We start from the raw sequence: 12,699 nt of genomic DNA, 5'->3' as shown, positions 1-12,699 counted from the left end.
GAAAACTGGGAAGATACTAATTTAAATGCACATTATAGACACATACAGAGAATGTCTCATAAACTGTATAATTATTAAAAGGATAGCCAAAATGAAAAGTCTTAAACAGTAGTTTGGTTTATTTTCTTTAACCTGAAAGACTATTGGACAGCTCACTTTCTATAAAAATTGTAAATGTAGTTTTTTGTGGATTCGTAGAAATAATTATAAAAAGTAGATTTCCACTATTAGGGAAAAAACATTTCTCAAGTTACTAAGTACCATTTTTTGCACTTAATATTTCTAAATGTATTAAGTAATTTATAATATTGGAAATATTGTCTACTTTCCAATATTTCTAATAATATTAGAAATCTACTTAACTTTGCTGTAGAACTAAGGCATGAAGTTTTAATTTTGTGGTAGAAAAATTGTGTTTTTAGCTAAGTAAAGCTCTAAATCCCTTTAACTTTTTGTCTCCTATTTACAACATGGTTTGTTTTCTGTTTCTTTTCCATTTTAGGATGGTCTTGTTAATGTAGGATGGATGGACTGTGCCACCCAGGATAACCTTTGTAAAAGCTTAGATATTACAACAAGTACTACTGCTTATTTTCCTCCTGGAGCCACTTTAAATAACAGAGAGAAAAACAGCATTTTGGTATGAATCACTTTAAACTAATTCCTTTACATATAGTATACAAATGCACTCAAAAATAATATATTATTTTTGTAAGCAGTGAGCAAAGAAATGAACAATTTATATTATCTTGTGGAACCCTTATTTAGAACGGATATTTAATTTCTGAGATTCTTTTTAATACATGCTTCAGATTATAAAATTTAAGGATTATTTTTAAGCTGAAGATTACATTTCATTTAAAGTCATTACATCTTTACGTTTAAAATTACCTTACATTTAAAACCATTATATTTTTAAACCCCAAAAGTATGGAGTACATTCCTAGGTTATATGAAAGAGCATTTATACCATGAGTTTTCATTGTTTTTGATTTAATTGTTTATTTTCTCTTTTTTGAGACGGAGTCTCACTCTTGTCACCCACTCTGTAGTGTGGTGACACAATCTCAGCTCAGTGCAACCTCTGCCTCCCAGGTTCAAGTGATTCTTCTGCCTCACCCTCCTGAGTAGCTGGGATTACAGGCACCCACCACCACACCTGGCTAATTTTTGTACTTTTAGTAGAGACAGGGTTTCACCATGTTGGGCAGGCTGGTCTTGAACTCCTGACCTCAGGTGATCTGCCCACCTCGGCCTCCCAGAGAGCTGGGATTACAGGCGTGAGTCACCACTCCCAGCCTAATTGTTTATTTTCTAATGTTAAAAATATAGATCAGTGGTAGTTTTGGCTGGGGCCTAAGTATTTTTCTAAAGTACCCCATGGGATTCTGGTGTAAACTCAGTTTTCACATCTACTAATGTGGCATACCTCCCTAAGTTTGAATGAGGAAACTGAGGCTCAATCTAGTTGTCAAGGAACTGAGATAAATAGTGGGATATTGGATGGGTCACTATGTAATCCCAAAAGAAAATAAGGACTCTGATAAGACAAATCTCCTTTAGTTTTCCCTCTGTATTTTAATTCTGTTTTTTTAGATGTTGATAAAGATAACATATACTCTTTTCAGAAATTCACATATGGCACAAAGCTGTATAAAGAAGATGCAAAATTCCCTAAAACCAAATCACTAATAGACAGCCACCATCAAATCTTGGTAAATACCCATCCAGATCTCTACTGACATATATACGCAATTATGACTTTGTGCCAGCAATTCTCTAGTTTATATCTGTGGCTGAAATCTCTGTTTTCCGCTCCAGATATATTATACACATGCACCTATATATATGTGTGTGGATGTGTGCATGTGCACTTCTGTATTTATATGTATGTATGTACATACGTATATATCACTGCTCATTCAGTATCTCCCTTGGGATATTAGTCTGTGTCTCATATTTAAATGCCTATAACCATATTCCCAATATCCCCCCATAAATCTGCTTCATCCAGATTTTTCCCATATTATTTGATGAAAACTGTCCTTTATTATTCAGGCCAAATGCCCTGGAGTTATTCTTGATTTCTCTTTTTCTCATACCTTATAACGAATTCATCAAGAAAATCTATGGCTCTATCTTTAAAATGTGTTTATATGCGTAAAATGGATGGATGGATACAGATATGTAATTTTTCATAAATGGGATAATATAGTAGATTCTATTTTGTAATCTAGTTTTTTTCACTCAGTGTATCAGGAAAATACTTTCTTATTTAAAAATATACATTTTATATGCATACTTTATTATTTTATGAATGAATATGTATACATTATCCTTGAAGTAATTAATGATACCTGGGTGGTAAGTCATTGACTACATGTGACATACTTAGTTTAATCAGTTCCTTCTTGGTGTGTGTTTCTACTTTCTTAAGATTATAAGCAATGTTGTAATGAGCAATCTTGTGTATTTATCCTTGTGCACTTTTTTAGTTATCTTTTTAGAATGGGAGTGCTGTGGCCATTTTAAACTCAATTGGTATTGCCAGATTGCCCTCCAGAAAAGTTGTGCTAGTTTATTCTGTGCCATCAGTCCCCAAGGATTGCCTACACCCTGTCCAACAATAGAGCCTCTTGCCTTCAGTATTATAGTCTCTGGGCTTCATGATAGAAAATTGCAAGGTCAAAGACAGGAAACAGGAATGAATGACTCTGGAAATGTAATAACAGGGAATGGTGAATTAAACACTACTTATCCCTTCCAAAAGCATTCAGGTTTTGAAATATGAAACAGTATGCCAGCTAAATATATATGGTTGGTGGAATTCAGAGGCTAGATAAGACAGCAGTCCTTTATAGGTATAAATATCAAATTCTCCTCTAACAGAAACAGGTTTATAATGAGGTTCTAGTAGATTAATCACTGCAAGTTTATATAGGCTGTGTAATAGGCATTTTAGTAAAATCTTCATAGTGAATAGGACTAAAGTGAATAAGCTGTAGAACTGAGGCATGAAAGATTTGTTTTGGCATTTTAAGCTCTTTGGTAGCAGAGCTATTTCATATAGACCTCTAAGAATGTTTATGCTGTAGATTTTTTTTTTTTAAGTTTTAAGGAAAGAATCTTAGAAAAAAACCTGAATTTTTATTCTTATGTTGTACCTATTGTTTTTAGCCATATGTTTGTTCTCATGCCTAGCATGATTAAGCTGTGGATTCCATGATTGTTCGTACAAGTTTTTAATGAGTTTAAGGAATACTTAAACTGTTAAACATAGATGGTTCATAATTAAAGACATATATTAAACTCTGTTTTGTCACCTTTCATATACATTTTCTTGATATAACCATTGCTGCATTCTTTATAATAACAGCTGCTTCATTGAGAGAATCAGACCAGCAGGGAGAGAGAGTTCTATGACAAAAAAAAAGTATGCTGAGGATAAAATATTGACAGAAATAAAGGAGATTTGTTAGAAGGGCCTTTTATACTCATTTGTGTTTTAAATAAGAGACTCAGGCCTAAAACAAGTTTAAGATAAGATCTGTATCATTATATTTTACTCTAAAAATTCCTAAGTGGTTTGGTTTTTAGATGAAAACCTCTATAATGAGCAATAAGATCCATTCCAATTTTCCAGTTTTAAGTTCCTCTTAATTAATCTTGATTATTCATTGGGGAAAGAAGTGTCTTCGATAATCTATTCTTCTTCTTCTAGTGTAATAAAAATTCTTAAGTGAATGTGTAAAGCATTGGCATTCTGTAAAACATGGTTAGCATTAAAATTAAGCTAAACATAATGTTTTTCTTGATGATTGAGAGGTCACTCAGGATTATTCTGAGGATTTTTATAGAATACACAGCATAATTAATTAAAAATTCCAGTTAATGCAACACCTTATAATGAAATTTATTGTATATCACTATTCAAGAAACAGCCTCATTATATAATATTTTTGATAATTGCCAAAATATACTTTTTTGTTTTTGAAAAAAGACATTTGGAATTGTTTGAAAACTGTTTACCTTCTATAATCATTTTCCTAAAAATACTACATTGGAAATTGAAAAAACAAAAGAAAGATATCAAATATAATGAATATTTATTCAAAAAGATTACAATGTGATTTTCTTTTTCTAGTTTCTTAACTCATTGGATGCTAAAGAAATATATTTGGAAGTAATACATAATCTTCCAGATTTTGAACTACTTTCGGCAAACACACTAGAGGTAATGTTTTTATTAATAATGATAAATAGCAATGAACGTTGGTAACATTTCAAGTCTTAACATTTTAAAATCAGCATTTGTTTTATTCATCTCTAGAGAGAATTGAAAGTAGCAGTTTCAAAGGATTATATATTAGTCATTTGTAGGTTAAATTATAATTGGAGTTCTGGTGTTGCTAATTCAGGATAGATCTGTAGTTATGGAAAACCTACCCAGTCCTGAAGGTGGCCTTCAAAAGGAGCATGAGAAAAGGCAGAATTTTAATCACAGTAACTTTGGATCTGATTCGTAACTTTTTGTTCTTGCTTACAGAACAGATTATATTGATTACTAAGAAGAAGTATTCAGTTTATGGATAGAATGCTGAGAAATATTGCTTGTGGTAGAATCATTTTTTTTCTATTAGGTTGATGCAAAAGTAATTGAAGTTTTTGCCATTTAAAAGTACTGGCAAAAACCACAGTTACTTTTGCACAAAATGAAATACTTCCTAACCACGGATCCTTTGAAGTCTGTATCACTACCAGATCTTATGTGTTAAGCCTGAAAAACTGACAACTTTGCCACCCAACTTTTTAGCTATATGCTGTTAAAATCATGTATTTGTTTTTGGCAGTCATCTACTTTAAGATTTTATAATTTAGTGGCTAACCCTTCTGGAATATTTGTTTATTTTACATAGCATTATTGTAAGTAAACTACAAAATAAGAGAATGAGTGGGTCCGAATTTTAGACAGTATTTTGAAATAATGGGTAGGGGAGGTAAAACTAACTTCAAGTCATAGAAATGAAGATTACAACCTTTAGAATTTCCCATCTCTGACATGTCCTTTCTTTATCACTTTTAGGATCGTTTGGCTCATCATCGGTGGCTCTTATTTTTTCATTTTGGAAAAAATGAAAATTCAAATGATCATGAGTTGAAAAAACTAAAAACTTTACTTAAAAATGATCATATTCAAGTAAGAAAAATGTATTCTGCCTAGCCTTCTGCTGGTGTACTTTAAATTTAACACATATAGTAATTAAATTTTAAATTACATAAAAAGTCTTATTTGAAATTATAAGAAGCCTATAAGTGCTTTTGGTCTTGATTTGTGCTTTCTTTTTCCTCTTTTTTATTAAAAGTTTATATGTAATCTGAAAGTGGCTAATTTTCATTTATTTCAGCATTTGATAAACCTGTATCATACAATTTTTCTGGAATGCATACTATAGGAAGTTATCTTTCCCTTTTAAAAATTCTTATTTCTTTATATAAGTAATTCTCGGTCATTGTTTAAAAATCAGGACAATAAATAAGTACAAAAATGAAGTAATTATCTAAAAACATCACCCATACTCTTAACATTGTTCATAACCCTGCTAAGTATTTACTGTATTACCATTTAAACATTTGGTGAGTGCCCATATGCGTATGTAGGCATATGTATATGTGTGCACATGCATACATATTGTAATGGCCTTTGTAATAGACCTACACATGCAAATGTATATGTCTGCGTTTTAATCAAAATGAATTCACTGTATACTTTTTTTGTTAACTTTTGTCATTCAGCAATATCATAAACTTTTTCACAGACTTGCAAAAATGCATATATATTTATATGTATATAAAATCTCTATATCCGTGTACACATGTATATCCTCATTATTCCCTAAAGGCTACATAGTGGCTTACTATATGGCTATGCCATAATTGTTTAGCAAATCTTCTCTTACTGATTTTATGTCGTTTCCTTTATTTTTTATATCAAATTATGCAGATCTTATCTTTAGTGTGGGAAATTTTGTTTTCTTTTTTTTATTTTGAGACAGAGTCATTCTGTCACCCAGGCTGGAGTGCAGTGGCATGCTCTTGACTCACTGCAACCTCGGCCTCATGGTTCAAGTGATTCCAGGTTCCAGTGATTCCCTCCTGAGTAGCTGGGACTACAGGCGCATGCCACCAAGTCCAGCTAATTTTTGTACTTTTAGTAGAGACTGGGTTTCTCCATGTTAGCCAAGCTGGTCTTGAATTCCTGATCTCAGGTGATCCGCCCACCTCAGCCTCCCAAAGTGCTGGGATTACAGACATGAACCACCACACCTGGCCATATGGGAAATTTTCAACTCAAGGTTATGTTTTCTTAAATGGTTTTTATTCTCATTACTAGAGTCCTCCAGAAAGTTTTATCAGTTTATAATCTCACTGACAGCACATGGGTGGCCATTTCTCCATACTGTGCCCACCATGGTACTCTCATTCTTCATAATCTTCACAATTCCAATAGGCCACAAGTGATATGTTAACAATATTCACTTTCATTTAGTTGCTTTCTACTGGTTGGGGGAAAAATACTTTTTCATGATTATTAACAGATCATAATTTTTCTCCAGTTAATTTTCTCTTTGTATCTGTGGCCTATTTTCTTTTTTCTGATGGGATGTTTGTCCAGTTTTGTTTGTTTGTTTTTGTTGATGTGATGTAGTGTTGCTCTGTCAGCCACGCTGGAGTGCACTGGTGTGATCTAGGCTCCCTGCAACCTCCGCCTCCCGGATTCAAGCAGTTTTCCTGCCTCAGCCTCCCAAGTAGCTGGGAATACAGGCGCAAGCCACCACACCTGGCTACTTTTTGTATTTTTAGTAGAGACATGGTTTCACCATGTTGGTCAGGCTGATCTCAAACTCCTGACCTCAGGCGATTCACCCACCTCAGCCTCCCAAAGTGCTGGGATTACAAGCATGAGCCAGCGCACCTGGCCCATCTTGTTTCTTAATGGATCTTCTGTCTTAAATGCCACGAATTTGTTCCCGGTTTATCATTTGGCTGTTGTGCTTAGGTTCTTCTTTTTCACACAGTTTGAAAACATTAACCTTTTTCTTCATTATTTCTGCTTCTGAAAATGATCTCTCCTCTATCTCAAGATTATATAAACATTCTCTACATCTTCAGAAAGTAGGTTTCTGGAATAACTTCATATTTTCTTGGGAATTTCCTCAGGTTTTTGTTAACTCTCTAGGAAGCATTTTTTAACTAAATTGAGTCTTATTATTAAATATAAATGAATTATTTCTGTCTCTTATTTTCATAGCCTGTTAGCTTCTGTTTAAAAACTGTGTCATTAGGGCAATGCCATTTTTGGATTATCATGAATATTTACAAATCAAATGGGTAAGACTATTTTTATCAAATTTGACCTTCTTTTTCTCCTTTAGGTTGGCAGGTTTGACTGTTCCTCTGCACCAGACATCTGTAGTAATCTGTATGTTTTTCAGCCATCTCTAGCAGTATTTAAAGGACAAGGAACCAAAGAATATGAAATTCATCATGGTAAGAATAGAAAACATGATAAAAAATGTAGCTTCATTTTCATATAGAGGTTTTCTAATTGTGCTTTTTAAATTTATTTTGTATGGACATGCTTATTGTAAATAACTTTTCTCAGTAAATATGAGGACAGATATTTTGAATTATATGTAGTCATTTTATTCTCTTTACTCTTCTTTTTAACGTAAATGCCTTTTCTCTATTCAATATTTTGATCAGGGTTTCTGGTGATAAGTGAAGCTAGTGAGAAATTCAAGTCCTGCTTGTTGGCAAAAGTAAGCAACACCTGCAGTTTATATTCCAGCTTGCCATGTGTATCATCTCAGCCATTATAGGCAATTTCCAGACATTCTTTTTGGTTTTTCTCCCACTAGACTTCCGATTAACTGCCTTGTTATCTTTCTTGCATTTATAATTTTATTTCAGCTTATTTGGGACTTTAGCTCTGCATTTATGTGAGTGCAGTCTCAACTCCAAGAGTTCGGACCACAGCAGAGTTCTTGTCCTGAAAGAAGTCAAATGTAGCAAAAGAAAGACACAGACTACCAACTATCATACAGTTAAGTGAATAACACATACCGATGAAATGCCCGTTAGCACCTAGCACTGCTTTCAATGTTGAGGATATAAATTTGTAAGACATGAACTCCTTCAAGAAGTTTAAAATAGTGTAGTAGGGAACGGAGGAGGGAGATCCATAAGAAAACATAAAAAATACCTTAATGGTCATTATATATTAACTACAACAAGATAAAATAGACTTCTGCATAGTAGAGGTCAAGAAGTGGTATTTGAATTGAGCATAAAGTACTCACTTTCCCCAAGCAACTATAGGGGAAAAAGAAGTGAGACCTCTAGGTTGGAGGAACTTTGTGAGCAAAGGTTTAGGGTAAGATAACCCTCACAGTAACTACTGTTTATTCACTGCTTTCTACAAGTCAGACATTCTGCCAAAAGCCTCGCATACGTGATTCATTTTTATCTTTACAACAGCCCAGTGAAGGAGAAAATGGAGACTCAGAAAGGTTAAGTAACTTGTCCTATGACAGACAACTGGAAACTAGCCATGGTAGATGTTGAATCAAAATTTGACTGACTGCAAAACCTAGGTTTAAACTATACATCATGCACTAAAAGTGCTAGAAATGACTAAGTTTGAATAATAGAATTATATTATTTTTTATCTCTCAAATAGTTATCAGACATCCCTCTTCTCTGTGCTTACTGCTTTGTTTTAGGCCCATTATCTCCTTCATCTATTATAATAATATCCTCTAGGAGGGTTGCTTATCTCCTAGCCTCTCTTCCTTACAATCGATTCTTTGTTTTGTTTGCAGTTATTGTCCATTCCATTCTTGTGTCACTTTTCCGCCTTGACTTTCCTGATTTCTTATAGCATAAGCTTCAGATTCCTTAGCATAGAAGCAATAATCTTGTCTGTTTTGCTCACTGCTCTATCTCCAGCACCTAGAGTGGTGCCTGGCACATAGTAAGAACTCAGGAAATGTTTGTTCAGTGAATGGGATATGTTTACAGTCTGGCTCCGCCAGTTTTTCCAATCTTAATTCCCACTGCTGCCCCTCCAGATAGTCTTAGCTCCAGCTACCTTTGGATCCTTGTGAATGCCATATTCTTTCACTCCTCTAGGTGCCTTCACACATGATTTTTCCTCCTGCATTGTAATCACTCCTTCCTGTTCCACAGGATATTTAGCAAACACCAAATTGCCCTTCAAAACTTAAAGCAGCTTCTTCCCTGGGAAATACATTGTGAATCTCCAAGCACTTCCTTTTATGTGCTCTTACAAACTTTGTAATAGAACTTACATTGTTTAGATTAAAATAGTTATTGAGCATCTACATGTACCAGGTACAGTACTGAAGAATAGGAAAAAATGTGAACTATAATTAGTAATCTCTAATACAAAGAACATTGTGGGCTATTAGGGAAAACAGACAAATAAATGGACAATTTTTTTTTTATGGACAGGTTTTTAAAAATGTTTGCAGTGGGAAGTATTTATTGTCTATTGCTTAGTAGTAAATTACCCCAAAACTCAGTGGTTTAAAACAAACATGTATTAATTCACAGTTTTTGGTGGTCAGGAATCTGAGAACAGTTTAGCTGGGTAGTTCCAGACATGGATTTTCTCATGAGGTTGCATTCAAAATACACAAGGGCTCTGGTCCTCTGAAGGCTAGACTAGCTACAGGGTCTGGTTCCAAGCTTACTCCTGCGATGGTCAGGAGGCCTCATATGGCAGGAGGCCTAAGTTCCTCACTGGCTGTTGGCAGAGGCCTCAGTTCCTCATCATGTGGTCCTTTGTGGGGCTGCTCTCAATATGGTAGCTAGCTTCTCTGATAGTAACAGAGATGAAGAGAAGTAGATTTGTAAAAGACCAAGAATGCAAAATCAGTATTACTTGTTGACTGTTGAGATGTGTGGGAGGTCGAGAGAGAGAGAGTCAAGGATAATACCTATGTTTCTGTCTTGACGAAATTGCAATTGAGTGATTGTACTATTCAGTGTAAGTGGACTGTGGTAGCAATGTAGAAAATGGATTAGTTAAGGAAGGCTGAGTGAAGAAACACTAGCCAGGTTATTACAGTAGGCCAGACTGAGTTCAGGCAGTAGCAATGGGTTGGAAATGGTAAGAATGGAATGGATAGAATTACTATGATACAGGGCAGAGAAAAAAGTCAAGGCTTACTCTGGGGAATTATATTTAGCCAGCTAGTGGATAATTATGTTATTGCCAAGATAAGGATGGTGAGAAAAGGAGCAGGTTTGGAGGAAAATAACACAGCCTTAATTTGAATATATGGCCATGTGTCAACGACAGAGACGTCTTCTGAGAAATGTGTGGTTAGGTGATTTCATGGTTGTGCAAACATCAGAGAGCGTACTTTAAAAACACTAGATGGCATAATCCACTACACATCTAGGCTATACAGTATAGCCTATTGCTCCTAGGCTACAGATCTGTACAATGTGTTACAGTGTACTGAATATCATAAGCAACTGTAACAGTGGTAAGAGTTTGTGTGTCTAAATGTATCTAAATATAGAAAAGGGGTAATGTGTTGCACTGCAGAGTTACAACAGCAACACCATCACTGAGCCATAGGAATTTTTCAGCTCCATTATAATCTTATGGGACCCCATCATATAGGTGGTCCACCATTGCCTGAAATATCATTATTCAGGACTGTATTGTGTTTGATGTGTTTACGTGATATCCAAGTACAAATTTTTCACTGGGAAGTTGGTAACACGGGTTTTGAATTCCTAAGAGAAGTCTAGGTTGTAGAAAACGATTTAGGAGTTAGGCCATAATAATCACCGAAGTAAGCGTAAATAAAGAACCCTATAAAAAAGTCATTATTCTACCTCTGAAGATGAGGGAACATTTAAAAAAGATTTTGACTTTTTTTTTTTTTTTTTTTTTTTTTTTGAAATGGAGTCTCACTCTCACCAGGCTGGAGTGCAGTGGCGAGATCTCTGCTCACTGCAACCTCCACCTCCCAGGTTCAAGTAATTCTCCTGCCTCAGCCTTCCGAGTAGCTGGGACTACAGGCACACGCCACCATGCCTGGCTAATTTTTTGCATTTTTAGTAGAGACAGGGTTTCACTGTGTTAGCCAGGATGGTCTCAATCTCGTGACCTTGTGATCTGTCTGCCTTGGCCTCCCAAGTGCTGGGATTGCAGGCGTGAGCCAGCGCACCTGGCCAATTTTGACATTTTTAGTCCAGGAAACAGAAGAGTGTGCAAGAAAAGGGTACTCCTATCAGAGCTAAGCCCTGTATAGTATACAGAACACTAAAACCTCACCAAAATCAGTTTGTTCATAATTTATCTTCTTTAATATTTTGAGTGTAAAAACTTTGAAATGTTTCTGTGCGTACAAAAAGCAGAATTTGGATTTTAATTTCTCTCATTCACTTTGAAAGGAAAGAAGATTCTATATGATATACTTGCTTTTGCCAAAGAAAGTGTGAATTCTCATGTTACCACACTTGGACCTCAAAATTTTCCTGCCAATGACAAAGAACCATGGCTTGTTGATTTCTTTGCCCCTGTAAGTTATTTTTGTCTGTCAAATTCTAACATTGTCAGATTTTCTCCTGTTATGGCAAAAAGACATTTTCTAGATAACTTTGAATCATTAGTACTAGAACTGTGTCATCCATTGTGGCCACTAATGTACATTGCTTCTAAATGAGTGCTAATGTAATTACCCCTCCAGGGAAGGTTTGCCACTAAATACAGTATGTGTTACTTAGCATATTACTTGTTGCAGAAATGATGGGGGGGTGCGGTTTGTGTCATTTGGCTCGGTGCTTATGAATATTTTTTCTTCCCTAGTGGTGTCCACCATGTCGAGCTTTACTACCAGAGTTACGAAGAGCATCAAATCTTCTTTATGGTCAGCTTAAGTTTGGTACACTAGATTGTACAGTTCATGAGGGACTCTGTAACATGGTAAGGCAAAGTATCAAAAATTATTCTAATTAATTTTATAAAATGGAGACCTTTGGGCTGTTTATTATTAAAACAATAAAATAACTTAGAAATAATACATCTTCTGTTTAGAGTAGTAACAAATTATTTAAACAAATAATTTTTTTAGAAAATGGTATCAAATATGATTGGATTAAACCATGAATAGCTAATCAGTGGATTGAATGTAAATAAGGTCTTATTTATCAAATTCAGGCAGCTGTTTTCATTAACTTGATAAAATGCTTATATGATTTTCCAGTTATTTAAGATTGTTATATTTATTTAATATTTTTGACATTTTATAATTTTTTTCCTTTGGCTTTCCTCATACTTCTAAGTATATTTGCTGGAAGGAAGTTAAAACAATGAACAAGCCTTTTGAAATCTTTGTTTAAATGAAAATATTTTCTCAGGTAAATATTCACTCCTCAGTTGCAGGAAAAACTAGAAATTATGTACCGTAGAATGAAAGTACATAATATCACCTATAAAATACTCTTGGCAAAAAAAAAAAAAAAAAAAAAAAAAAAATCCATCCTATAGTAGATCTATCTCCAGATCTATTAGTCTATAGGAAATCGAATGACAAGAGAGCATATTAAGTGACACCATGGATATGAAATCTATAATTTCCAGTATGTGGAGAACTT

The 12,699-nt window shown here is 34.5% G+C and overlaps 2 protein-coding genes across 5 annotated transcripts in view; one reads left to right on the top strand and one right to left on the bottom strand.

Moving 5' to 3' along the window:
• Positions 1-12,699, top strand: part of DNAJC10 (DnaJ heat shock protein family (Hsp40) member C10) — a 54,019-nt gene that overhangs the window by 20,168 nt on the left and 21,152 nt on the right. For all 4 annotated transcript variants that reach the window (XM_050750544.1, XM_050750543.1, XM_050750541.1 and 1 more), the window contains 6 exons: positions 503-640; positions 4,145-4,234; positions 5,084-5,197; positions 7,434-7,548; positions 11,497-11,624; positions 11,912-12,028. In XM_050750544.1, the coding sequence (XP_050606501.1) occupies positions 503-640; positions 4,145-4,234; positions 5,084-5,197; positions 7,434-7,548; positions 11,497-11,624; positions 11,912-12,028 (702 nt within the window). The remainder of the gene's footprint in view (positions 1-502; positions 641-4,144; positions 4,235-5,083; positions 5,198-7,433; positions 7,549-11,496; positions 11,625-11,911; positions 12,029-12,699) is intronic.
• Positions 1-12,699, bottom strand: part of NEUROD1 (neuronal differentiation 1) — a 1,109,848-nt gene that overhangs the window by 1,091,408 nt on the left and 5,741 nt on the right. The gene's annotated exons all lie outside the window — the stretch shown is intronic.

The sequence above is a fragment of the Macaca thibetana genome, chromosome 12 (genome assembly GCF_024542745.1).
Source record: "Macaca thibetana thibetana isolate TM-01 chromosome 12, ASM2454274v1, whole genome shotgun sequence".
Taxonomy (NCBI): Eukaryota; Metazoa; Chordata; class Mammalia; order Primates; family Cercopithecidae; genus Macaca; species Macaca thibetana.
Note: the sequence above shows the minus strand (reverse complement) of the source record. Positions and strands in the feature narration are given on the sequence as shown.